At 43.2% G+C, this 27,820-nt stretch overlaps 1 protein-coding gene across 8 annotated transcripts in view; it reads left to right on the top strand.

Moving 5' to 3' along the window:
• mical3a (microtubule associated monooxygenase, calponin and LIM domain containing 3a) overlaps nt 1-27,820 on the top strand; it is a 91,825-nt gene that overhangs the window by 42,748 nt on the left and 21,257 nt on the right. For 3 of the 8 annotated variants that reach the window (XM_076732917.1, XM_076732919.1, XM_076732918.1), the window contains exons 2-19: nt 1,584-1,991; nt 3,425-3,632; nt 3,810-3,926; nt 4,078-4,179; nt 4,795-4,950; nt 5,347-5,447; nt 7,562-7,819; nt 7,989-8,104; nt 8,459-8,585; nt 8,690-8,783; nt 9,484-9,631; nt 11,134-11,330; nt 11,502-11,620; nt 11,730-11,792; nt 11,939-12,115; nt 19,705-19,891; nt 20,571-20,665; nt 20,927-23,422. In XM_076732917.1, the coding sequence (XP_076589032.1) occupies nt 1,713-1,991; nt 3,425-3,632; nt 3,810-3,926; nt 4,078-4,179; nt 4,795-4,950; nt 5,347-5,447; nt 7,562-7,819; nt 7,989-8,104; nt 8,459-8,585; nt 8,690-8,783; nt 9,484-9,631; nt 11,134-11,330; nt 11,502-11,620; nt 11,730-11,792; nt 11,939-12,115; nt 19,705-19,891; nt 20,571-20,665; nt 20,927-21,226 (2,844 nt within the window). In that variant the 5' untranslated portion in view covers nt 1,584-1,712 and the 3' untranslated portion in view covers nt 21,227-23,422. Of the gene's footprint in view, nt 1-1,583; nt 1,992-3,424; nt 3,633-3,809; nt 3,927-4,077; nt 4,180-4,794; nt 4,951-5,346; nt 5,448-7,561; nt 7,820-7,988; nt 8,105-8,458; nt 8,586-8,689; nt 8,784-8,894; nt 8,925-9,483; nt 9,632-11,133; nt 11,331-11,501; nt 11,621-11,729; nt 11,793-11,938; nt 12,116-13,065; nt 13,168-13,484; nt 15,272-15,761; nt 15,825-16,002; nt 16,117-16,289; nt 16,395-16,807; nt 16,922-17,616; nt 17,719-19,173; nt 19,282-19,704; nt 19,892-20,570; nt 20,666-20,926; nt 23,423-23,518; nt 23,715-24,350; nt 24,653-24,955; nt 25,049-25,667; nt 25,821-27,587; nt 27,663-27,820 lie in introns of those variants that run through there. The other 5 variants (XM_076732916.1, XM_076732915.1, XM_076732921.1 and 2 more) reach the window with 4 other exon arrangements.

Consider the following 27,820-nt stretch of genomic DNA (forward strand, 5'->3'; position numbering starts at 1 on the left):
AAAGATTAAGTCCCACACACAAATGTTTAATCTCTCTATTATTGACAATCTCTATCTTGATCAGTGGCATTATGAAGTGTTATAATAATCCGCCCTGGAAATGAAAATGTACTGATGCAAGTCTGGACGCTGCCTAGATAGATGAGGTTTTTTTTCCACATACATGCTGTATAATCTTGGAAGAGATAGATTGACATTTTGGAAAACACACTAACCCACTTTCTTGTAAAAGGTTTTATGAGTAGATTGACACCATTCTCACGTCTATATGATAGATATGAAGTGGAGTTTAATTTAGCTGTGGTTGGGAACAGTGAAACTGCTAGACTGGTTCTATGCAAAGGTAGCAAAACATACCTACCATTACCTCTAAAGCTCTGTCCCAAAACTGAGATAGTAACACATTACAGGTACTGGTTGATAGATATTGTTGCCGATGGAGCCAGGCTAGCCAATGAACCCCCTTGAGAACAAGATGATACACCTCAAGGGGTTTATCCTGCCATAATAAACTTCTGAGGGTTACATATCCTATTTGCTGAGCCATTGTTTAGCTCTTGCTAATGCAAACCAGAGCCACTGCTTGACTGAAAATGTCTAATTCAACAAATAGACTGGACAAAACAAGGTTTTTTGCAGTCGTTACCACTTTTCTCTTAGCGCTTTGCAGTTATCTTTCATCCTCTTCTTTTCCATTGTCTTCTTTTTTTATACTTGCACTGATTTTGAGTAATGCTGACTTTTAAAAGCTGCTCATGCTCCTAAATATTTTCAAGACATTCCAGTCATGACAGCTGAGCCCCAGATGCCAAACAACATGAATTATCTCGCCCTCCAGGGGGTGAAAAGGCAGAACACATAAAGCAGCACTGCTGCAAGTCATAGCAGGTAGAAGAACAGCACAAGTCAAGTCCTACCCATTGGTTAATGAGGAAGCTATAGCAATCCAGGGGTGTACGGTGGATAAAATGGTCCGATGTGCTGTCTGGCTTCTAGATGCTCTTGCCAGATTGTTTCCTTGCATGACGAGGATTGTGTTTTGTTTCAGTGTTTTGGGATGAACTGGCTTTTTCCTATGTCTGGAGCCTGCCTGAAGTGATTTGTGCCACACAGACATATACACATATGTTCCGCGTGTTTCCTGTTTAGCTTTGTGTGGGTTCAGTGCCCTTACTGTGTCCGGCACCCTCATTCCTAGACAGATAAGAGGTTGTTAGAAGTCATGTCTCTGCAGTAGAATGACAGCAAGACCTTAAATGACCTGGTCTTTGTCCTCAGTTGCTGCTTTGATCACTTGTCTGACCAGCTACCATAAGTGTGATTGTCTAGTTAGAGAAAATCAGGGCCCATTTCATTAAAAGGCAATCTTTCCTTGGTTCCTTGCATCTAATTTGACTTTTTGTTTACGTTGCATTGGACAGTGTTGATACTGTATCATTCAAGCATTTCAAAGCTGTAATCTTATAGGTTTGCTATTCTGCCCAATTTCAACATGTAGTGATGTTTTATACAGTACTAAACATTGTAGCAGAAGGTTGAATTGTCTCCCATAATTCACTGAGTGTTATTTCTCTTGCTGACAGAATGAAGATGCCTGAGGCTGGGAGTTAGAGCCCCCCAAGAGAGAGTGCGTCTTTCAGGGCTGGGGCTGGACCCAGAGACCCCTGTCTGAGGGGGTGAAGGGCCCTGACAGCCCTGTGTGAGTCTGGACCATGGGGGATGGAGGTGTCGGCGCAACTGGAGGAGATGGGGTGAACAAGTCCCACGTCCTGTTCGACAACTTCGTCCAGGCGACCACCTGCAAGGGCACGCTCAAGGCCTTCCAGGAGCTGTGTGACCACCTGGACGTCAAGCCCACCGAGTCCAGGATCTTCTATCATAAGCTCAAGTCCAAACTCAACTACTGGAAGGCCAAGGCGCTGTGGGCAAAGTTAGACAAAAGGGCCGGCCAGAAGGAATACAAGAAGGGCCGTGCTTGTGCCAACTCAAAGGTAAGCCTGGATCATTGCGAACTGTAGTGGTTGTGCTTGTTGGTGGCTTCAGTGCAGTAGGAGCTAAAAATTGATCCTTGAGTTCAAGGAATCATGTAATGTCATGCTTCTATTTACTAGCCAGAACAGCATGTGATTGCATTATTTGAAAGGACACTGCAGAGACACCTTTTCAGTTACGTTATGGAGACGAATCTCGTCAATTTATATGTAAAAGTTAAATTGGCTGCTGTTGAATTAAAAGACTAGTGCAGCTGTGAACTATAATTCTTGTCTTATCTTATCTTAACTCGCCTTAGCTATGTTTGCTTATTTTAGTTTGACTTATCTTTGCTAAAGTTATCTTAGCTTAATTTATGTTACCTCATGTTATGTTGTGTTGTGTTGTCTTATCTTATTTTGTCTTTGCCATATTAGCTTATTTAAATTAATGTACCTTTGCTTAAGTTATCTTAGCTTAGTTTAGTGTTGTCTTATTTTGTTATTTCTTAGTCTAGCCTGTCTTAGCTGCATTTGCTTATTTTATCCTGACTTATCTTTGCTTAAGTTATCTTACCTTCACTTACTTTATGTTTCCTTGTGTTATGCTATGTTATGTTATGTTGTCTAGTCTTAGCTTAGTTTGTCTTAGCTACAGTAGCTTTTAGCTTGATTTATCTTAGTTTAAATTAGCTTTGCTTAGATTAGTTTAAAGCAAGTAATAGTTTCTTATTTTAAGCAACTATTGCTTAAAATAAGCTGTTGCTTTATAAATAACTCAATCAATCAATCAATCAATCAATCAATCAATCAAACTTTATTTATATGGCCCTTTTCATTCTTAAAAAGCAACACAAAGTGCCTCACAGAGGCTAAAAACAACAAAGAAGAAAACCCAGCCCTCCCGCCCCCATAAATACATGCAGAGACATATAGAGACACACACGCACAGACACGCACACACACACCCGCGCACACACCCATACGGACAAGGTAAGGAATAAGCCACCTTTGGGGGCCATCCACACTGAGAGGGCCCCCGGCCCATGACTAGGGAGCGCCGCCCAAGACCACCCCGACCCAGGCAGACAGGAGGTCCCACACCAAGGTGCAGAGGCCTCCAGCCATCCAGGCCAGAGCCGTCCCCTCGGCAGCGCCCCCCTCAGTAGACCAAGAGTAGCTAGCAGTGTGGGGGGCCCCCATGAGGAAACACTGGAGCTAAAAACCAAGGGACTAAGACATAAACATAAAATAAAATAAAATGAATAAATGAAATAAATAGGAATTAAACATGTTGTTAAAGTGAGAGTAAGTGTTAGTGTATTGTGTCGGGGTGCAGTCTGAATAGGTGCAAATGATGGACACTGAGTCCACTGTCCTGACTTTGTTTACATGTATATGGTAGATATAGGTTTTACAGCTGTTCTATACCATCTGCCTCTCCCTGTATGTAGTGTCTGATCATTGGTGCGGGACCATGCGGCTTACGCACAGCCATCGAACTGGCTTTTCTGGGGGCCAAAGTGGTGCTGCTGGAGAAGAGAGATGCCTTCTCAAGGAACAATGTGCTGCACCTCTGGCCCTTCACTATCCAGGACCTCAGGGGCCTCGGGGCCAAGAAGTTCTATGGAAAGTTCTGTGCTGGTGCTATCGATCATATCAGTGAGTACATATGACAAATTTTGCTTTCCTGTGCTTACACTACTAATATACTATATATAGCTATACTTGCCTGCAGGAAGTGATTTGATGTGTTGTATGCCTTTGGAGGATGCATTTCTGGGTTTTGTAGTTCTAATGTTATTCAAGTTTTCTTTCCTTCTCTGTATTGTGCTGTAGGTATCCGTCAGCTTCAGCTCATGCTGCTCAAAATGGCTCTCCTGCTGGGCATTGAGATCCATGTAAATGTAGAGTTCAAGGGTCTAATCGAGCCCCCAGAAGATCAAGAGACCGAAAGTAAGTCAGTCAAACTGCTGTTAAGCCAGACAAGCCAAGGAAAAATGAATGGAAACTGAACATGTGTTTTGCTAGAGAACAATCTGACAGAGGCTCTAAGCTGGCTCTGTACATGCATTTCTGTCTGATTGCACATGCTGTTTTTTCGTAGGGATAGGTTGGAGGGCTGAGGTCCACCCCAGGACACACCCTGTCAACGAGCTGGAGTTTGATGTCATCATTGGAGCAGATGGAAGGAGAAACACGCTACCAGGCAAGTCCACATGCACTGACTGGGAGAAATGCATGAGTAATGCAGTTTTCCTTGACTACACCGGGCACCGCACAAACAGCACTATTTGTTTTTTTTCTGAGCGGACTTGGAGGTTAGTCAGAGCGATTATGATCTCACTTGTGTACAGCTGTGGTTGGGTGCCTGACCTCACTCCGTTGCTCATGTATAAATGAGCATTTGTGCCCATCAGTGTGTGTGTGTGTGTGTCTGTATTTGTTTGTGTCTGGCTGCTGTGTTCCGGCTCTCTCAGCAGAATGGGAATTGTTGAATTGGCGGTCTGTTTCCTCTATGAGTGTGGGGGCATTGCACACAGCCACACTGGTGGAGGGAACCCCTGTGGAGTAGAGTACCATGACCCCTATCTGTACTACTGACTGCTGCATCAATGAGGGGAAGCAGCAGGCTCCCTCTGGGATATCCATGAACTACAATCACACAGCATGAAAAACTAGAAAGCTGTTTCTGTTGTCATGACACAGAACATCTGGTTGTTTGAGAATAATTTTTAGATTTATGGTCTCACAGCTTGTGTCTGCGCACACTGATTCCTGACCTTGAGCTCTGCCTCCTCAACCTCCTTGTAATTTTCCTCAGGGTTTCGGCGTAAGGAGTTCCGGGGCAAGCTTGCCATCGCCATCACTGCTAACTTCATCAACAGGAACACGACAGCAGAGGCAAAGGTTGAAGAGATCAGCGGGGTGGCCTTCATCTTCAACCAGAAGTTCTTTCAAGACCTCAGAGAAGCAACAGGTACGGGGGCTTGATGTTCTTTTCTCACAGTAACTGTAATAAATTTGGGGTTTTTTTTTTAAAGATTTTAAGATTCACAAACTACTTTCTGGAAGCAGTGGATGCCAAGGAATGTTTTGGTAAAGTGAAGATAAACAGGACGCATACTGCAGCCTGTCCTTGGATCACAGTCCTGAATTTGCCAGCTCATCCAATTAGAACGCTTAACATCAGGTCTGCTGCCAATCCTGCTCCAGTTTATTGCTGACATGACGTTGTTCCTGGGGCCTTGGTTATGTGCTTTGAGACGTGTAATTTCTCCTCTAATGATGACATGACAGTCAGCTATAGCAATAGCCAAGGAAGGAAAATTGCTGTTTGGTATGTGACAATACGTCTTTCTCTTGGGCTTTGTAGGTATTGACCTGGAAAACATTGTCTACTACAAGGATGACACGCACTACTTTGTGATGACTGCCAAAAAACAGAGCCTGCTGGAGAAAGGAGTCATTCTGAATGTGAGTGATCAAAGCCCAGAGAGCTCAGTGTGGTGTGTGTGTGTGTGTGTGTGTTTGACAGGCAATTGTTGAATCTCATTTTGTTCTGTAGTATACATAAAAGCTATACTGTATGCACGCACAGTCTGACAAAATCAGAAGTCTGTCCCTCTCTTGTTTTTTTTTGTCTCTTTCATTCTCTCGGTCTTTTATTCTCCTTTTGTTTTTGCTCAGTATCGCACTAATGATCTAACCAAGCCAACTGTGTTCAGGAACAAACTGCCAACTCAAGCACACTGCCTGAATGTTTGTGTCCTCACTATACTCGGTGGTTTCCTTTCCTTGGCCACTTTCCACAGGAAACCGGAAAAACCCTTTTTGCATGTCTGTCTTCATGTACAAACACAGCTGAAGGTGCGCTGTGATTGTGTGGATTCTAAATTGCCCTAAAATTCTCTTAAATTAGTGTTTTTCAAACCTAGTAACAGTTATCACTCCTCATCAGATCATTTTAGCTGTCTGAATGATAAGCACATTCATTCTACATGTGTATGCAAGTGTGTGTGTTTTCATGGTGAGCTGATGACATTAATAAGGTTTTGGTGTACATTGAGGTCTGAAGCCAGAGGGGATTTGGAGTATGTGGGCACATGTTAATGAAAATCCAAATTTACTGGTGTAGTAACTTCTGGGAGTTCCCTTTAAATACAAAGTCCTCGACAGATCCTTTTATAGCAGTGAAATCGCCTCTGTCCTGCCCCTTGGAAAGGGATAGAGGAAGGGTGGAAGGGATGGCAGAAGGGTGGCGAGTCCACACAGTCCAAGGCAGCGCTGCAAATCAGAAAACGGCCGTTCATATCTTCCACTACCCTGCCCTTCCCCTCGCTCACCTCCCTGCCATCAGCCTGGCACTGGACAACCAGGGAGCTTGAAGATGGAAGAATGTGCCTCTCACCGCCCTCTATGAAAACATGTCACTTTGAAAGCATGCAGTGATTTGATGCTACATGTTGGAGAGGCTTGTGAGCTGCACACTTCATTCCACTGCAAGTGCTTGGGCTGCTTTGTAGCGCAGTGAATTCTTAAAGGGGCTGTAACTTATACCTTAGTCCACAGGCTCATTTTGTAGGATTCTTGATATATTTTCTCCTTTTTTTAGTTTTTAATATAGTAATAAGTTATTCCTCCATCATACTGAGGCTTTGTTTTTTCAGTTACAATGTTATTATCACCAAATTTTAATGTCACTTATTTCATTAGCTTTTAATTGCTCTTCCATGTACATTAGAATACTTAACATAGTCTGAATAACCTCTCAGATAAAGGCAGCGTCAGTGGAACTGAGTCACTTTGGCCCTTATTTCCTCTGTGAGTTAACAAGCAGTCTGTATCCGGGTTGTTAATCTAAATGATAACATTACAGCCCATTTACAGCTGATAATGTTGTTTCAGTGTCTTGATCGTGTTGGCATTGTGATCAGAAATAAATATGCAAACAAGTTTGCTGTAGCTCACAGACTTTTTACAAACACAGACTATACCAGGTGAAGGGTAGCAATGGTGCTGTCCAAGTTCTGTCTTTATTTCCAAGGGAAGGGAGTCATCTGGTGCTTTTTAGCTGGTGTTGGTATTGCACACAAACATCCAGTCAATGGTTTTTACCATTGCTCTAAATTAGTACACTATGTATATTAAACTATAGGTAACCGTGGTAATAATGTCTGTGCTTAACACTGTGCTCCCAGATAATGATCCTAACCGTACCGATCTAACCATTAGTCAGTTAAACTGCCCACAGACAGCCTGCCTTTCTCCCTTTGGCTCGTGACTGTGGCGTAAGTGCAGTAACAAAATAACAGCCTTGTCTGTGCCTTGTCTGTTTTCATACATGTGTCAGGACAGCTTGTCATGTCTCATCACTTGTTTCTCCACATTTTTAGCTTTCCGTGTTAGCTGCCAAGAAATTTCTTGTATATGCTGAGTAAGCGTTGCATAGCTTTGTTTAGTTTGAAAACTCTTGCTGCTTTCAGAACTGCTGATTCTTCCAGTTGTAAGGGTTTCATCCCTTTTCTCTGGATATATCTGCTTTCATTTGAAAGCCTCTTTTAATCTCATCTCTCTTATCACTCCTGCAGGACTATGCAGACACGGAGCTGCTGCTGTCCAGGGCTAACGTGGATCAGGCTGCCCTGCTGTCTTATGCCCGTGAGGCTGCCGATTTCTCCACCAACCACCAGCTGCCCACTCTGGACTTTGCCATCAACCACTACGGCCAGCCCGACGTAGCCATGTTTGACTTCACCTGCATGTACGCTTCAGAGAATGCCGCCATGGTGCGCCAACGCCATGGTCACAAGCTGCTGGTGGCGCTCGTGGGCGACAGCCTGTTAGAGGTGAGAGACGGCAGAAGGTTTTAAAGCTTTCCATGAGACCATGTTTTACTACACTGAACTGGTGAAATTGTTCTTTGCCTCTCGGTCCTGCTCCTTTTGCTTTTTTATATCCTTGGTTCTTCTGTGGCCATATTTGGTTGTTGAATGTGGTGTTCGCTCTTGTCTCCAGCCCTTCTGGCCCATGGGCACTGGCATCGCTCGAGGTTTCCTGGCAGCCATGGACTCAGGCTGGATGGTGAGGAGCTGGGCTCAGGGAAAAACCCCTCTTGAGGTGCTGGCTGAGAGGTGAGGGTGTGGAGACACTGATGCGTACACAGCGACACTGACAGTCACTGGACACGCAGCCATGCAGAAACACACAGACACACACACATGTTCTCTCTCTTCAAACACACCCTTTTATTTTTAAGTGTTTTACCAGGAAGTGTGCCGGTATTTGATTTGACACATCAGTCCCACCTCTGCTAGTACTAACAGGATAAGAGGCTCTCTTAAGAACTGAATGTGACTTTTTGATAACAGTGTAATGATGTTTTCTTAATCTATTGCTGTAATTTCTGTCTGTATTTTCCTCCCACCAAGAAGGCTCTGCTGACACAGTGCATGGGAATATGTCTCATTTATTCCTCTTTGCTTCAGGGAGAGTATATACCGTCTACTCCCCCAAACCACACCAGAAAACGTCAGTAAGAACTTCAGTCAGTACAGCGTGGATCCCACCACACGTTACCCCAACATTAGCCTTAACTTCCTCAAGCCCAGCCAGGTGAGTGTGAGAGCCGACACATCGCGGGTGCATTGTTTTTGTTTTTGCGAAGCAGTCGTTCTTCATGGAATTCTTCATATGTTGTGATCATGTGTATGTTGCAGATGAGGCACCTCTGTGACACAGGGGAGTCCAGGGAAATGCGCATTGAAATTGAGAATGTGATCAACTCTTCAGCGCCCAAGTTATCCAGGAATGGTTTGTATCTCTAATATGTTTATAAAAAGAGACTATAAACTGTTTTCAAAGACATGCTTTTTGCTGCAATCACTGTTGCTGAAATGTAATAACGAACTATTTTCACTCTAGACTATTGCCTGCTTGACAAGCAGTTGCAAGGTAACACAAAGTCCGAATACATGGTGTTGCTTTTGAGGGATTCCTAGTTTTAACAGTTTTGAGGATTACCTGCTTTGTGCTCATGAGTGAATAATGTGAAATGAACAGTGGAATGATGGAACTTGTGGATGGACTGCAGCCTCTGAATTTATTTTTGCGTGTACTAACTCAGTCATTGATACTCTCATTCGAGCTCCCTGGTTGTATTCAACGTTTAAAGGTTTCCTGTGAGTTCTGCATTTCCTCCTAACCCCTCATTTGCATCCCTTTCCTTCCTTACATCAGTACAAATGTTCTCATGGGTCATGAGAACATTCTCATCGTAATACTTCCTCATTGGCTGGTTAAAACTGGTACTAACATGGATGATGAGGCCATGGATGACAAAACTTTATGATCCTATGTTCAGTCTTGCCTGACCAAGGCCATGAGATTGCCCAGCAAGAGATATGTAGTGCTGCTGAGAAACAGTTTATATTTCTTTCCATGTTTAATCCAGATTCTGTTCAACCTGCTGCTTTTCCATCAAGCCTGTAATTTTCTCATTCTGCCACACCAGAGTCCATAGCTCGATCCAGTAAACTGCTGAGCTGGTGCCAGAGACAAACGGAGGGATACAAGAATGTCAACGTAATGGACCTTACTATGTCTTGGAAGAGCGGCCTGGCTCTGTGCGCCCTCATTGACCGATACAGACCAGATCTAATGTGAGTATGAAAGGAATACATGCAGAGACTCTGCCAAGCGTGTCCCATTATGGTTAGAGTGAAAGGGTTAAAACTGCTGCAGTGCCTGGAATGACTGGCCTGCTGTGTTTATGTGAGTTTGTTGGTTGCAAATGATGTTTATTGTCTGGTTGGGACCTTGGTTTGGAGTCGTATATCACTGTAAATTAGGTGACAGCTACCGGTCATAATGGCCTCTTGGGTCCCTAAAGGGGGCCCTCCTTATATCCTTGCTTTCCCTCCCACACTCACACACACACACACACACAAACACTCTCCTTAACCTCATACACTCTATAAACAACACAGTCTCCATCCGCATTGTCTAATGTAGTTTGTTGTCCTCTTGAGGCGACGTGGCAATTAACATTATAAGCTATTAGTGTGTACGTCCTGGTGTAACCTTTACCAAGTTGTGCTCTGCTGCCTCTGATAGGCCAGATGATGGGAGGCAGGGAGGGAGGGTGATGAGTGGAGGTACCTTGGGAAAACTGCGTTCCCGTGAATACTTGTACAAGACGGATGGTTAAGAGGGATTGAGTTGAGGATGGACTTCGGGCCTGATGTGATGTTCTAATGCTAATGCTTTTAAATGGACTGTGTGTGCAGCTGAGGTGTATTGATGACCCATGTTAATGGTCTTTTCAGCTGCAGTGTAATGACATTTACAGTAATGCTTTCTACAACATGTGCAGAAGCCTGCTGTTCAGAAATGCTTTCTCATCAGTGTTTAATGTGGGCTCACTGTCCGTTAATGTCCATTCTATCCAAAGCTGCTGGATAGATGTCGGTGGAAAATATAGATTTGTTGTTTTTCTAAGTTTTGCTGACTAATCACAAAGTGAGACAGATATTTTGTCTATTCTTCATTAATTTGGTGTGCAGGATAATTAAGAATCATCAGTTATGTTGAAGTTATCGTAAGCATGTCGTGTTAATTCACAGTGCACATCAGGAGCTCACCAGTCGTGATATTTGGATTGTATTAAAGAAATTCAAAGCTGCAATAATCAGTGTTCTTATATTCATGATGGATCAAGTAAATTAATTGTTTTTACAGCCTGCAGCTTTTCTGCCTTAGTCACTGCTATCGATGGCCATTTCCAGCCACAACAGGTAGCTGTTTTTTGAGAAAAAGCTCGAAAACCACGGACAAAGTGAGTGATCATGCTGATGAACATAGTGGAGCATTTAGCAGCTAAAGAGCTTGATTTTTCCTGAAGAGTTGATAGGAACCAAAACAGGCCTCAAAGGAGAGTTGGACTTGGACTGTACATTCTTCAAGGAATCACAACCCAATCTGATACCAGAAGTCAGCTGAATTCAGTAGACAATGCATTTCTTCATGTTACATTTACAGGTACAGCAGATATTATGACTGCTGGGAGGAATACTTCATGCTTTTTGGGCAATTTAGCCTTTTCTGTTTGTCCCTTATCTTTGTCATTGTGTTCACCACACCTGTCCTCTTCCTCCTCACTCAGTGACTTTGATTCCCTGGACGAGCGGGACCAGGAGAAGAACAACCAGTTGGGCTTTGACGTGGCCGAGAGGGAATTTGGCATCTCGCCCTGCATGACTGGCAAGGAGATGTCCTCTGTGGTAGAGCCAGACAAACTCTCCATGGTCATGTATCTTAGCCAGTTCTATGAGATGTTTAAGGACACAGTGCCACCTAGAGGTGAGAGTGGGTGATGCAGCGGGGCTGCTTCTTCTGCAGGGTGTCTGTAATTACAGAAGTGTTGTCTTCTCACAGATGCTGCGAAAACATAATTACCCATAATCCTGAGAGGATTTAAAGTGCCTTTTCATGCTTTTAATCTTCTTTTTTCCTTTGTGGTTTTCTGCTCAGATAACCACAACTTGAGTCCTGAGGAGAAGGCAGCACTGATAGCCAGCACCAAATCTCCCATCTCCTTCCTTAGCAAGCTTGGTCAGAGCATAGCAATTTCCAGGAAGCGAAATCCAAAGGTCAGTGTCTGAGAAATGCTCAAATGCCCTGTGATCCTTCTTGAATCATCAAAATGGCATTTGATCATTGCAGTAGGGGTGAAAATAACTCTTGATGTGTCATCAACAGGACAAAAAAGAGAAGGATGTTGACGGTTTGGGGAAGAGAAGGAAAACCAGCCAGTCTGAAGATGTGAGTGTTTCTGACAGCAAAGCGTCTCAGATGTTGAGCTTCTGATCATCGTTTTGAGCAGCCGGTCCAACCAGAACAGACTAATTAAGCCCAGTAGACTGACAGCAACAGGCAAACATTTTCACTGTTTTCCTACTTTTTCACAGGAGGAGGTATCCAGGAGCGCTCGTGATGACAGGCCGTCTGTTCCAGCTATCATGACAGAGAGAAAAATGGACTCTTCCACCGTGGGGAACCACAACAAAGTTAAGGTCATGGCCACCCAGCTGCTCGCCAAGTTTGAGGAGAACGCTCCAGCACAGCATACAGGACTCAAACGACAGGTATGGAGGAAGTCACATGCTTCATTCTGCGATTCTCAGACTTTCTGGACATCACCGGGGTTCAGATCAGTTTTGCATACTCACTGTGGTCTGTTTCTCCTTTCAAAGACTATTTTGACTATTTGACGCTGTGTGGCAGGGCCTCTGGTCTCGTGATGGACGAGCTGTAGGCCACTGTCTTAATGAGCTGAGGTCCAGAATGCTAATATTGGTCAGGCTGGGTATTGTTCCTGGTTCATGTAGGTGGTCTAACAATGCTGACTGGGCCCGGAGGGCTCGGGTGAATTGGTTCACAGAGCTTTGGTTTGCTTGCTTCTGAGAGTGGGAGGGAAGAGTGGGCCACGGGGACACTAGACAGTATTGTTGAAGGAGAGAAAGACAACTCTCAACTGTTGCTGTTTGAGAAAATGTCTGTGTGTAACTGTGTGATGGAATAACTGCTTCTGATTTGATTTTTCTTTTACATTAAAGCTTCTGTTTTGGACCTCAGAAGTCGATCAAAATAGCTAATTATATGATTATTTTAGTACAAACGTAAAAGTTAGTAATTGAAAGGTTTGTGGGAAGGCTTTGGGTTTTATAAAGGCTAAAGAGTGTAGCAGTTGCTTGGCTAGAGGTACTGTATACACACAATTTGTTTCTTTGCTCTCTTTCCATCTATTATTGATGTACGTTTTGCATTCTATTTACTGTGTGATGTCTGTAAGTGCTATTACTACAGAGCTCTCAGCACGATCTTCCTATGACTCTCTGTCATTTCCTTTTTTGTTTTGAATACATATTTTCCAACCACTCTGACTCCATCCAACCATGATTCACTTCCTTCGTTCTCTTTTTTTTTTCCTCCTGTTTCCACCTCCCATCATGGACTATTTCATGATGCCTTGCATGGTTATTCGGGCCTTTTACTGGTCACCCTCCCTGTCACTCATCTTTATCCGACCACAAAGGGGGAGTCTCTGCCCAATCTGGACCGCCTTTTGCCCCCCACCCTGCCTCAAACCCCTGTGAATGAGCCAGTGTACCTGGCACCCGTCCCAGCATGGAGAAAGGTAAAGAGTGGAACCTTCTCCCCTTAGAGACTAACAGCTAGCCTCATCTAACCATATGTCCCTGTGGTGTGTCGAAAGCTGCTTTGTGTTGACCTGCACTAGTCTGAGCCTCACCTTGTTCGTAACAGTCTGCAGATCTGTCGTGTGACATTTAGAGGAATTCACTCGATAGCTCCTGTTGTGTGTTCTAACAAAAACTGTGAGTGTTTTTAACTTCTGGATCGAATAGCTGTGCAGCTTTGTGTGTGTGTTTTTGTGAGAGACTCACAAGAGTGTGACACCGTCATGGTTTCCCCTCTTCTCCTGTCCTGGTTCAGAGACGCACACAGCAGCAGGAGCAGCTGAGCATTCGCTACAAAGAAATGATCAAGTGTCAAACACTGCCCAACAGAGGGGAGCAGGTATGGTTAGCTACTCTGGCCTGGTAGTCCTCCAACTGCTTTCACATCCCATTAAGTCCAGATTCACCACCTGCAGATAGAGATGGATTGGTGTTCCAATCCAGAAGCAAGCAGTGGGGAGGTAGCCTCAACAAGCCAGACAACATTTCCTGAGCTCATTATACAGTACAAGATTCTGAAAAAAATCCACTGAGAACTGAATAAGCCCAACGCAGATCAATCAGCGAAATATGGGGAGTGTTCAGATGGTCTCATGACCCCACAACAGCTAAGACTTTGTTACAAATATGAAAAGACACATGATTCTGCAGCTGCACTGCATCAGATCAGCAGTTACCAGATTCACATTTCTATTTTTGTGTATTATATTTGCAAAGAGCAGTGGCAAGTGGTGGCTATGTTGTAGTCAGATGTAGGAAGGCTTCATTCATGTTCAAAATGCAACCATATACAGTGACATAATGCATGATCATAAAATGCTAACAGGCTAGGGATTGTTACCTAGCTGCAGTGTTTTAAACACAAAATGATAGCTTAGAAGAAAAGTGTGTACATAAAGATAATGATGCACAGTGAGCTTTTGTTAGCAGTAGCCAGCCAGCTAAAGCTACCTTACATAGATTTCCTAAACAAAGCTCTCTTTACATTCATTTTTTTCTCACCAACAAAAAGCTTTGTGTGTATCGACAAACCTTGCAAATGCATCTTCTTCCAAATGTCTGCTGTCTTGTTGCCTTTTCTGCTACTTTTCTATGACCAGAGAGCTCCAGTAGTTCAATGTTCCTACCCTCACTGTGGAAGTAGATACAGTTAAACCTGCTGTTTTGTTAGCCGCCAACCCTGCTTGTAGGTGTGTCGAAATGTTGCTCACTGAGAAATCCGATCCAGTGCTTCATTCACTCTACCAGGCTCAGCAGAAGACCATCCTGCTTTGCTGCTCTCTCATGTGAATAACTGAGTCAGCACAGTTAAGCGCCAGCGTTCTGCTGCTGATGCTTTGAAAGTTGTCTTTTTTGTCTTGTCACTAGATTAAGCATTTGCCACCCAGACACTGATTTAAAGCTTCAGACTCTCCTGTTTTATGGGATTTAATTCACTGCTGTTCTTAAATGTCCTCTCACTGCACAGTAAGCCTGTAGCTGTAGAGTAAATCTTGATAATCCTAAGTACTTCTCTACGTAATGTTCAGGATATTCTCTTTAAGCCACTCTTATATTCAGTGGTCATTTTTTGTATATTGGCAAACTTTTGCTTGTACTCTTGTCATAAAGTTAATCTCTCTTCATGCCTTGTCCTTAGGATTTTCTTGCATCCATGAAATATGTGTACTGAATTGTGTGTGTGTGCCAGTGTGTCACCGCACTAATTCTATTAACCAAGCTGTTTGCTAAGCCGTACTGAGTGTATATGCAAATATTTTTAGATACAATTCCATCTCTTATTTGTACAAAGCGTTCAAATGTATTATCCAATTATTTATTGCACCAATGAAGAGTGTGAAGCATTTCTGCTCTTAGCAGTAGCTCGCCATTTTCACTCTCATCGCCATCATCTTCTGCTGAATCTGCTGTTCCTGTCCCTCATCTCTCAAGGCCAGAAGTGGTGCAGACCAACAGTCCAGCTCGGGCTCTCGGAGCTGCCCAAAGAAAACCATTCTGCTCCCTTCTTCCTCCTCCACTTCCTCGCTCTCTCTTCACTCAGAGGTGACACATAGTCTGCTGTATCTGTCTGTTGGCATCTGTGTATCTCTGCCACGAATCCACTGCAAACCCATCTCCTGACCCCCTGGCTCCCCTTTCTGTTCTCTAAAAGCACCCTTTCTAATTACCTCTGCTCTACCTCAGTTTTGACCTCTCCTGTGTGTAGCTCAAATAGAAACAGAACACTTCATTTCCCCACATGAACTTCCTTAAGAGGTTAAAGTATTGTTTAGTTCCCTGTGAGTGGGTTGTGTGTGTCATTATCAGAGGAGCTGCTTATTTTCATGCTGAAGGGTATGTTGTTGGGATGTGACGGCTTCTAAGTAGATGTAGACTCAGGGGACCTTGGTTAGTTTTAATTTATTGTCAGGCACCATCATAACAAGCTGTTCTCTAATACGAAAATCAACAGCTCCTTTTTTAAGAATCTGTTTATTCCTGATGCGAACCAAAGTGTTCATTTGGTATGTTTCTGCTCATTTCTGCCTTCAAGCATTTGTGTAAAAATCCGGAGGAAGAGGAACTTGAATACTACGAGATGCCTCTGAAATACGGGGTAGAGTAAATGAATGACTGCATGAGTTTGGGTTCAGCTTGTCACTGCTCTCACTGCTGTTTTGTGGTTGGCATTTTTTTTAATGAGATACTGGTTGGAGTAGCTGTAAACAGACTTGTTTGTGGGAAAAAAAACAAACCAACATCATCATCAAGTCTCATTAGGGCTCCCTTGGCAGGAGTGGAAGCCGCTGCACCTGACAGACCCAGGACCCATTCACATACCTGGTATACAGGAGAGGGCTGAGCGCCTCATTTCCAGGTTTAAGGGCAAACCTGACAGGCCACCAAAGGTGAACACCATGCATGGACAGTCTGTGAGAACATGGATTCCTATTTTGCATCATCAAGATTTATTGGATGCAATTGTTGGCCTGTATGTCAAGAACATGCTATTGGTGTGTGTATTTACACATCCTCCTAAGTCTAATTCTGTCTTTTAACCATTCCACTTTTCTCCCTGGAGCCTAAGAAAAAGCCATCCGGTTTGTTTTTAGAGCAGTGGAACTTGTCTCGTGGCCTGACTGAGAGTCCTCATGCACAGCTATCCTCCCCTGACTCTTCCAGAAAGGTTAGGATTTGCTGCTGTGGACTGAGACTCTTAACACATCATTCTCTGTCGTGCTGAGAAATCACCTCTTCTGGAAGTTCTCACTTTTTGACAGTCAGAACGTACTTGAAAGATCAGTCAAGCCTGTTCAGTTTGTGTTTATTTATCTCTAGTCTGTTGTTTTATTATTTCTGCTAGTTAGCCTGACTAACTGCAGGGCATCGCTTTCATAGCTTACTCACGCAGGCTTACGTTACTGCATAAATGAAAGGCTGCCAGCTGGAACTATGAAAACAATGACTAACAAACCATTACCACAATGACTAGCTTTTTGGAAAGAAGGTTAGTTTTGAAAACTACTGAATAGGCAGACAATAAGTACAGTTTCCTCCTTGTGAATCCCTTTTCTGACTGAATCATCTGTTTCTCTCCAGGAGCCTGCAAGGCCTCTGCGATCTGATGATAAAATGCCGTTATATGTGCTTAGTATTCAGGAGAGGGCCGAGCAGCTTGCCTCTCAGTTTGAGGGCAAGCCAGTCGGACCACAGGTGAAATTCCCCATTAACACAGAAAGCTTATTATCACATATACTTTACAGTTTTTTCCCAGTCGGTCAATTTGACCTTTTTACACCAAAATCTTCCTTGTATCCCCTGCAGGTATTGTTAGTTTAGCATGTCCACATACATAGCTTGCATGGCTAGTTTTCACTGCAGGGGAGATGACTATAAAGTGAAGAGATGTGAATATAAACTGTTCACACTGTTGGATTATTAATGAGATTTTATTTTAAAACTGTGTCAAAGTACTAAGTTACAAAGTTACTAAAAACACTAGAAGAATTTTTATCTCAATAGTATCAAAGTAAACTGGCTACTTAGCAATTTAAGCTAATGTGTAAGAAGCACACAACAGCTAAGAGAAAACATGACTAACTTTGATATTTGAGTCAAGTTCAAGTGACCTTATTTGCCATTTGCACAGGTGCAGATATAAGAATATTATTAAAAAGTAGAAACATTAAGAACATGGCCACAGTGAGTAAAAACTAGTACAGAGTAGCTTACTATTACTTAGCAATAAGCTAAAGCGTTAGCATAGAACAGACGAGCAAAATAAGCTGACAAACAGGCTGCACTCCAAACAAAACTGATTTCATAGCTTTATTTCAGAAAATAGTATGAAACAGATGTTGGAAAACTGTGAACTAAGTTACTGTCCTCTATCCGTCCTTTATGTGGAGACTAAGAAAAAACCCTCGCGTTTTTTTATGGAACAATGGCACCTGGCCCGAGCCCAGTCTCCCCCCGATTCTCCCTCCTCCTCCTCTGAAACCTTGAGACAGGTAGTCATTTCACAGTGGCAAGGAATGGAGTGTGGTGACCCTAACACACAACACCTACAGCTGGTCTTTAAGGAGGCTGCATCGTCACTTCATTACAGAAGTTGCTTAACATGACTTAAGCTCATCTGAGACTTGCTTTAAAGCTCCACTGTGTAGGATTTAGGGAGATTTATTGGAAGAAATTTAATGTAGTTTTCATAGTTATGTTTTCATTAGTGTATAATCACCTGAAACTACAGTAGCCCACAGCAGACAAACCAAACACTGGCTTTAGAGAGCGCCTTTTGCGTTTTTCGCGGGGGTCGTTCAGTTGGGTGCAGTCTGCAGCCTCGCCACTAGATGCCACAAAATCCTACACACTGGACCTTTAACAGCTGTCTGCTTGTGAAGTATTAACAAACTCATTTGCAACCTGGTAATTATTGACTGAAGTTTGTGATTAGTTTGTTTTTGTGTAATCAGTCCGTGTGACTGTGCCTCTATCTGAACAGATATCAAAATATTCTTAGCTGGGTTGTGCTTGAACTCAATTATAATTCCCAGATCTGTTTTGTCGAGGAAGTCCCTAGCTGCTGTTTTGGATTGGAAGAGTAGCTTGGATGCAAAAATCTCATCTAGTGTAATTCCCACTTTGACAAACTCGGTTCCAGCTGTGGCGGAGTAATGACTTTGCAGTGCAGTGGGACTGCAGCACAGCAAAGCACGCTCAAACCTCATCCACAGCAATGGTTTGCATGGCTGCCTCATATTACATGTGGCCTCAATTCCTACCCTACAGAGGATAACTGATCTTGTTTTGAATTTGGATGGATTGAAAGCTAATCCTGGTGTAGATTCATGCAGGATTTAACTAAAGACGGTTTCATATGTAACATGTCGACATATCAAACCAGTCTGAATGGTTCTTCCCTGCGTTTTCTTTTGTCCATAGTTATTGCTCGATTAGTGATGCGACAGTGCAGTGTGACTTTCTCTGTGTGTGTGTCTGAATGAAAAATGCATGATTGCTTTACTCGAGTGTGTAAGTAGTCTTCATTAGCAGTGAAGTTGTCATCCCTGAGAAGTTGCCCTCTTTTTCTTATGTCCGAAATCCAATAATGCTCTTTGTTGGCGATTAGAATTTATGGAATCATTTGTTTGAGGGCAGAAGTTATTTTATTAGCTTTGGAGTTTGTTTTTTCTGAGCTATATTTAGTTTGAGGTGGTGTTGCCGGCACATTTTAACACTTGATTGATTAAGCATGGAAACACTGCTTTGTCCTGTCTAAGCGTCCATGTTGGACACTACTGTTTGTGAACATCTCTTGTGTTTTAGCTCTTGTTAGTATGCCAGTCGACCTCCTCACACACTCCTCCTCCTGCATCTTCCTTCTGTTTTTCATGTTAACTTTCTTTTTCATCCATCATTTTCTAATGTTTGTCCACCTGTCTTTTTTCCCCTAATGCTGTTGATAGCGCTATGTAAGGATGTACACAGGTGGCGTTAGCTCATTGGCTGAACAGATAGCCAATCAGCTTCCACCTCAGGAAGATCCTAAACCCCTACCTGAAAAGAGGGATTCGGTAAGCATGCTGTCCCTGTGGTCGTAGTCAGGTGGCAGCACAGATGAAAGCGCTGACTTGCCAGAGAGTGTTGTTTTCTTGTATTTCCTCCACACAGTGATGTGCTGCTGTCACACTGATCTGTTAGTTTTCTGTCAATTTAACATTAATCCACCTCCCACCTCCCTGTAGAGTGTGCGTTTGCTCAACAAGTAACTGCAGTTTGGGATCCTGTTGTGTTTGACTTACTGATCAGTAACTGTTGACTTGCTCTGTTGTGGTGTTGTTATTAGGTTATATAGTAGCTCAAAAGCAGGCATACATGGACAATGGCCTGGTGTGTGAGCTTGTGGTTTGATGTCTAAACCTTTGATGAATTTAAGCCTCTCCTTGCATTGCCTTTATTTTTTCCTAACGACTGATCCAGGCTCTCTCTTTCCACAGGGCTCCCTCAGAAAAGAGTTCCCCGTCAACATCGGTGGCAGCGATGTGTGCTTCTTCTGTCGAAAGCGCGTGTATGTGATGGAGAGGCTGAGTGCAGAGGGGAAGTTCTTCCATCGCAGCTGCTTCAAGTGTGACTACTGTGGCACGACACTACGACTGTCCTCCTACGCCTTTGATGTGGAGGATGGTAGGATTAACATTAAGATAACTTTTCTCTATTATTGCTCCATTGATGTCCCGTCTGTCATCAAATTCCTAAACATCAACTTTGAACTGAACTGCAGTGTAATGTGAATAAAGAAGAAATGTAAGCTCGAAAATGGTTATGCATTTTCAAAGCGTCATCTGTGGAATTTGCAAATGTGGTTGTATCAAAAAAGGGATAAGGGCACACCGCTCATGAGCTGAAAGCCACACATACACTGCACCAAGTTTCAGCAGAGTCTCATTTTTGTGTCATTTGAATTTGAACAGCTTTTGCCTTTTAATGTGGGTAATTCAGAGCTTTAAAGACATTCTGTGACATTGCATTACGTTGACCCCAGAGCTGAGTTCAGGCTCACGAGTCCATATTTTTTCTCTCTGGGAGGTGTCTGTTGTGCTGGAGGACAGGCAGCAGTTTGTTCATCGGGACAGAGTAGCTGTTTTTCAGAGATAGCCGTGGGACTGAAACCCACTGACGATCTGAGCTGAGACAGAGGACTTTTTTTTTTTTTTTTTTTTAAATAACAAATACGTTGTCTATTTCTGCAGAACAGATAAAGCTGATGGACTCCGTGAGGTGAAACTCGTAGAATATGCAGTTCATGTAGTAATTTATGCTGTGAATTTATTCGTTTTTTTGCGTCTGTCTCCTTCTCTTGCAGGGAAATTTTACTGCAAGCCCCACTACTGTTACCGTCTGTCTGGCTATGCTCAGAGAAAGAGGCCTGCTCCCTCCCCGGCTCCAGTTCCTGCTAAGGTACACGTTTTTGTTTACACATTGAAATCCTGGTGGAAATCAGGGTTTGCTGGCAAATAATGAAGAAATTAATTGTTTGGTTTATCTTCGAAATGCAGTGCTTGGGCAGGAGCAGGAGTGCAAACATGTGGGAGTCAGATGATGTATCGAGTCTGGGACCGTTTTATCAACCTTTTGTTCTTCTGCTCTGACCTTCTAAGAGCACTTGTGTCTTCCCACACTTTACTGTGTTTGACATCATCTGCCTCTCTATCTTTGCAGGAGAACCAGGCTCCCCAAACCCCTACGGCGACTGTGGATGCCCCCGGAAGGGCGGTGGCAGCGGCAGCCCCCTCGGCCGAGCTCCAGCCCTCAGGTACCCCACTTTGCTCTCTTGCTGTGGTGGCTGCGCCCTGCCGTCTGGCCATGGGCGTGGGAGTCCTGCTGCGTACCCTCTGCCGCACGCTCTCCTGGACCTGCCACCAGGTGGCACACAACCCCTTAGACTCTCCCTTCCTGTGTACCTACTGCATCTACCTCTTCTGCTGTTTCACCATCAATGTCCTGCTCAACCTCCTCTAGCATGACTCTCTTGTCCCTCCTTTTTTCCCTTCCTCACTTCCTTTCACTCTTTTGCTCACTAATGTCAGTGGGATTGTATAGACTTAGCTGATTGTGTCGACTCACTGAGCCCGAGGAGCGTTCATGTAACTCTTGTGATTCTTCGTCTCAGTGACTGATTTATTTCTTGAAGATGCAGCATTCTTTCTGTTTCTGTCAGAAGCCATTTTCTGACTTGTGATTGGCTGAGGCCGTTAAAGCAGCGCTCTGGCAGCATCATTTTAGAAATGAATGGTGCATCTTAAATTCACTTATTTTCCTTGGCTTGGAAGTTAAAAATAAGAGTTGGACAGACTTCTTTCTGGTCTGCTCTCCAGGCAGCAATATTAATAATTTCTTTAACTCTCCTGTACAGCTTCCTATTCAGATTTTATTGTTTGTTGTGGCGGTAATGTGCCAGCTTTCTTAACTCAAAATATCAGTTCAGATTTGGCATATGGCAGCACATTCAGTGAACTGCTTACCTGCCTGTCTTTTAATGAAAAGCCAAGCTTTATTATTTTGTGATTGTAACCTCTAGTGGCCTGTGACTGCTCTCTTTAAGCTCGACCTCCTCCTGTGTGATGTGTTTCTTTAAAGCCTGCGTTGTGATGTGTTTCTTTCTCTCTGTAAGCTGTTTTGCACCTACAGTATCCCTCTTACTGAAACTCACCACACTGTGAAGTGCCTGTATCAGTGCTTTGTGAGCTTTACCTTTCCCCCTCCTATCAGAGCAGCTTAAAACTGAGAGCTCTACTAGTGCTTGAATTCGTGCCTGTGATTGGTTCTCTTGTGATTTTCCTCCTGCATCCCTCAACCTCTCACCCCCTGACAGACTGCTGCTAAGACTCACTTGTGTTTGCTCAATATAGTGAATATTTGCCAAATTAAGTGCATTGCATATTATTGTTAAATATAATCAATATGACTAGAAGGAGCATAACAGAACAAGCTGGTAAGATTCACAGAAAAGGAATTATTGGAATTAGTAATTTAAGTGTAGGCCTGCTGCATCGTGTGGCAAGTGTAGTGTTATCAATTAAAACTGTTGCTCATAAATACTGTAGTATTACTATAAATGAACGTAACGTAAATTCAAGATGATATGAAAGAATTACTAAAGATGGAGGACATGGAAAGATATTATTACAATAACCAAACGATGCATATCATCATATCTGCTAAATCGTGTGTTGCATAGATCAAGTTTACCTACATAGTTAAGTCAAACTGAAACCTAAATGTTTGTATTTAGTCAATAGAGTATAACTTTTTAAATTCCTACTATTTCCCATACATAATTAATGATGTTTCTCGTTTTAAATATCAAAGATTGGAAAGCTGAAATCAGTGCAGATTGCGTTTTGTCTTGATGGAAGTTGAAGTTTAAGCTGATTGGGGAGTTCTCTTCACAGCTGTCTTGCGCTTTCAGCCATGTTGCCTTGTTTAGATGCTAAAAGGAAACCGTTGCATCCGTTTCACCACATTCCAGATATCACACATTCATCGTCACACCCGACCTTTTTTTTGAGGGACTTACACGAGGGTCGTTGTTTACGGAGCCAGTCATTGTGTCCTGATTGGAGTTGTGGAACAAGTGTAGGATAATATGGAAAATACTTGTTTTGATCCATTCCACTTACATTTGCTAATACCCATTTAAATTTGAAAGGGAAATTTTGGACATGAAATACAGTTTTAAGATTTGCTTCTTAGGATGGGAAAAAGGCAAGGCAACAATCTTGTACCGATAACTGAAGTATCATGGAACTATTTTAGAGTGTTAAACTTATTTGTGTTTGTTGATACTATTTGCTGTAGGAATATAATCTAATGCAATAAATTCAGTTATAGATCTTAAATTGGTGTGTCTTTGTCAGTTTGTCCTTAAAAAAAGTTGCTTTGGTGTAGTGGGAGTAAATGGGCTTAAGTGATTAAATGACAAATGTGTATGGAAATGCACTAGTTTCAGTGGTTCAGTGGATGTGTGATGGATTTAATGCTGCGAGCCTGACGTGTTCACACACAAACATTGTCAGGATTTCACAAATAGTGACACAGTGAATTTGATTTGGTCCAGTTCATTCCCACATATAGACAAAAGGCTTAGACTTGCTCTATTAATCAGTCCTGCATGGCTCCTGCACTGCAGAGGGTTTTCTTCTTCTCTGCTCCTCTACGCTGTTGCACCAACCTGATTCTCAGTTGCATTTGTTTGTGCTCTCTCCCCTCTGCCTCTTTGCCTCCAACCTGCGATCTTACGCTCAACCCCAGTACCAGAGGTCAACGGCCTGCAGGAGCCCAGCTTAGCGAAACGTCTGCGTGGAACTCCTGAACGCATCGAGTTGGAGAACTACCGTCTGTCACTGCAGAGGGAGGAGGAGCTGGAGGAGGTGCCGGAGGAGACACTGGCGGAACATAATCTCAGCAGTGTGTTGGACAAGGCCACAGATGCTGACCTGGGCTCCAGGTAAGAGCATAAAGCCACTGAGACTGAGCACTTTTTATATATAATCCAGCATACTGGATTTTTGGATTTCTCTGTACATACCAGAACTACAGTGCATTATTGATTAGTCTGCTAATTATTAGGTCTGTAGAATGTAAGTAATTAGCAAAAGAAGGCCGTCATAAGAGCCCAGAGCCCATAAACTGCCCTGTTTTTGTTAGGCTAAAACCCAAAGATATTCACTTTACCATCACAGGAGAGGATGAAACCCATAAAATATTCACATTGGAGAAGATGAAACCGATGATTTTTTTGTAAACACGTAGATAGATATCAAACACTGTGCATATTTAATAGTTAAATTTCAGTCAAGTTCATCAGGCAGGGAATAAATTCACTGTTAGTGTTGACAGTGCAGAGGCGGATTATTTTTATTTTAAACCAGTATTTTATCCTTCATCTCCCTCCCTCTGCGTAAGTTTATACAAAGATCACTTGTTTTGCTCAAAAAAAATTACTTAATTCAGTAACAGCAGGAGAACCTGGAAAATGCAAAATCTTCTAAACTATAATATGTAAAGTCATACAGTGAAATACAGCTGGAAAACTGTAGAAGGTCATTTCTTCGCTGACATGGTCGATGTTCTTTTCCAACAGTAGCTCAGAGTCAGACATGGAGGAGGAGGATGAGCAGGAGCAGGAGCAGGAGGAGGTGGAGGTGGAGGTGGAGGTGGAGGTTGAGGTGGAGGTGGAGCAGCAACCTACCAGCCCATCAGACCTCGGTGGCGTTCCCTGGAGGGAGGCCGTAGAGCTCCACGCCAAACTGAGGGGTGACCCCGGCGAGGAGGACGAGGGCGAGGCTCCGGCTGACACAGCCAGCAGAGACGGGGAAGTAGATGAGGAGGAGGAAGAGGAGGAAGATGAAGATGAGGACGAAGAGGAAGAGGAGTCAAGCGATGGTAAATTTGATTCTCGCTGTTGGTGTGATTGCAGCGTGGTTCCTGTGAAAGCTGGTAGTTTGTTTCCTGTGGCGTATGTTAGCACCCTGTCCAGACTCCATTTGCTTTCTGTCGCAGTCTGTTTCCTGTGAAGTGTCACTGTCTCAAACATGGTTTTCCTCATCCTTTGTTTCTTTCCTCCTTCTCCTTCCCCTCCTCTTCATTACTTCTCCCTGTCTCCACTCTGTCTGTGTGTGCTTCTGTATGTGTGTGTCTGGATGTGGGTTTTTCTTGTGTTGGGCATCTGTCTCCCCCTGCTGGCAGAGGGGGATTACTGCCCCTGGGATAGAGAGCTCCAGTCAGGCCTTTGGCTGGAGAAGTACCTCACAGACGAAGAGGATGTTGGTACATTTAAAGGTAGCAGCAGCGGTGCCTGTGGATGTGTTTGCAGTATTTTTGAGTGTGATATTTAAACGTGGCTCGTTTGGGTTTTTTCAAGGATTTCTACAATAAGAGTGTGGCTTTTACTTTTCTGTTGTCTTTGGTTGCAGTTGTGTTTTTAAAGGATTTTGTGTTTGTGAGTTTCTTTGAAAGAGTTTCCATGAGTCTCATCCCTTTTAACCTGTTCAGTACCTCTGTTTGTTTGTGCTTTTATACTAATCTGATCCTGTAAATGTTAGAGGTTTTTGTTTCCCCCCCAGGTGCTGCAGGCTCTGTGTTGAGTGGCAGAACTTTTCTTAACCAATGAATATTATTTCTCTAACATTATATCTTTTATGGTTTGACTTTTTGCAGTATAGTGCATGCAGCCTCCCTCCACCTTGCTACACTGATGATGTTTTTAATGCCATTGTATTCTAACTGTCTCTCTACCTTCTCTTTCATTTTTGTCCTGTCTTTTCTCTCCTACCAAATTTCTCTGCCTTTCCTGCACAACTGCCTTCCTCTCTCTTTATTTGTCTCTGATCTCCTGGTTCACACACAACTTCACCACAACTGTAAAAACACTACACCATATGCTGACACCCTCATTTAGCCAGGAACCTACAGATCCAACAGGTTCTGCAGCCTGTGGATCCTCAGGCCATTCCAGGTTTGGTGAGAACGCACCTGGACTCTGAGGGAGACAAGGATGGCCAGGCGGCCTCAGCCTCCCAACCCTCTGAGCTCACGCAGCCCTCCTCCACAGGTAACCCACCCAGAGGAGCTGAACACCTGGGATTTGGACTTTGTTGTGCGAGTCCCAAGCTGTAGGCCTCACAGAGTTATGGATCAGGGTGTCTCATTTCACCAGTGTGGCTGCCGCTGTTCTGTTTGTCTGTGTCTGCGACAGGAGGAGCCGACTCCCCCAACTAACCCACCTGTTTTGTTTAATTTTCTCTGATTTTGTACATTTTTGTCACATTGCTTTTGTGTCTTGGAATGTCTAATTATGTGTTCAGTCTTTTAATTTGTCATTCAGATTCGCTGTTGGTCCTCTGGGGTGAATTTAAAATTCGTCAGCCATGTCCCAGTGCGCCATATAACCCCCCTTGTCAGTTCTTTTGATTTTGTTCTGCTTTGTTCTTTTGTGTTCTGCTGTGTTCTTTCCCATGTGCCTAATTTAATTTACTGTTATTTCCCTGCCATCTATCCCTTGTTGTTCTGTATCTTCCGGTTTGAACGTAGCCCCTGCCCACACATCCGCCCGACACGAGGCAGTGAGAGTCTGGTTGGAGTCCATGTCTGGAGGTAGCACAGACTTAAAAGGGATCACGACATCCCATCTTAGACTCGTACTCTATCTGCTGGCATTTTTCTGGAGCATGCAGAAACACGTGCAGAGACCAGTACACTCACAAGCATGCATGCTGTAACGCTGTTACACTCAAGAGTTCTGCTCTCTTGGGGTCAGATCAACAGCTGTGTTTCACCTCTCACTTCCCCACCTCTCATCAAACTCTTCAAACTTCCAAAATATCTATTTTCTCTTTACTCACATAGTACATTGTACTGCAGTGTAATGTATTCCAGAGACAGATCGAGGCTTGAAAACACTCAGCGCCACAGTGTTTCTTGCTCTGATGGGTGATGCGTGAGATATTTCACTTGGAATCTGCTATTGCTGCTGTTACACTTTTGGACTAACCCTTACATGGCACTTGTAGTTGCACAAAGTTGAGCTGTGAGGTACTTGATCAATGGTTTAAAAACTTGAATGAATGGAATGAGAGTCCTACACGTGCGTTTGATTTTGTAGGCAGCGCTCGTGTTCAGGGTTGAAACAAAGCTTAGCAAAAATCTCCTCCTCAGCCGCACTAGAATCAGGCGCTCTGTCAGTGTATGCCCACACCCACCTGAACCTACTCAGTGCATTTAGCAGAGGTGTCCTTTAAAGTGGTGATAAAATTTCAGAATTGCATGAATTAACTGTGAGGGTCATGTCTGTTTTTTAGTTTTTAAGAACAATTGTCTCTCCTGACAAATTTTGTTTACGTGAGGGGCCTGCTGCTGAATCTTTTAACCAATGTCATTAACATTTTGGTTGTGCTTTTGCTTTGGTCAGATGTCTCCATTTGCTATTTTGGAAATGGAGAGCTGCATGTGTCTTTTTACTAATGCTCCTCTGTGCCCGTCCTTGGTTCTTACATGATTTCATTTTGTATGTAAAACTAATGTATGGTTCTTCTGACAGAAAGGGATTTTGGTTTTGAAGCCTTTTCATCCCTTTTCAACCACTCATTTTTCCTTACTGTGCTCGACTCTTCAAAATTGGTCTTGATAGATTTTTTCATTAAGCGATCTTGGAACTCTGGTGTTCTTTTTTTGGAAATTTAGCCCGCAGTAACAATATCTGAGAAAAGTTCAGTGAAAGTTGTTAGGGAGTTGAAAAACTTCTTGCTCTGTTATTGATTGAAGAGAGAATGTGTAACCAGGTGACTCATTTTTTTTTTTTGCCATTTCTTTGTCATGCCAGAGCCCTGTGAGGACGAGGATCTGGAAGCAGAAGCAGACAGTCCAGATATGGAGCCTGGTACAGAGATGGATCAAGGTGAGCAGTTAGAATAATACAAATAATAACGAATCCACCAATTCTTTCACAGTGTGTTTGGTTCACAGACAGCTCTTCTCCGTTGCAGTAAAAGGATATAAATAATTCAAGTTTTAAAGCTGTGTAACAGTTTAATATTTCATAATGTTGTCTTTAAA

Source organism: Chaetodon auriga, chromosome 6, assembly GCF_051107435.1.
Source record: "Chaetodon auriga isolate fChaAug3 chromosome 6, fChaAug3.hap1, whole genome shotgun sequence".
Taxonomy (NCBI): Eukaryota; Metazoa; Chordata; class Actinopteri; order Chaetodontiformes; family Chaetodontidae; genus Chaetodon; species Chaetodon auriga.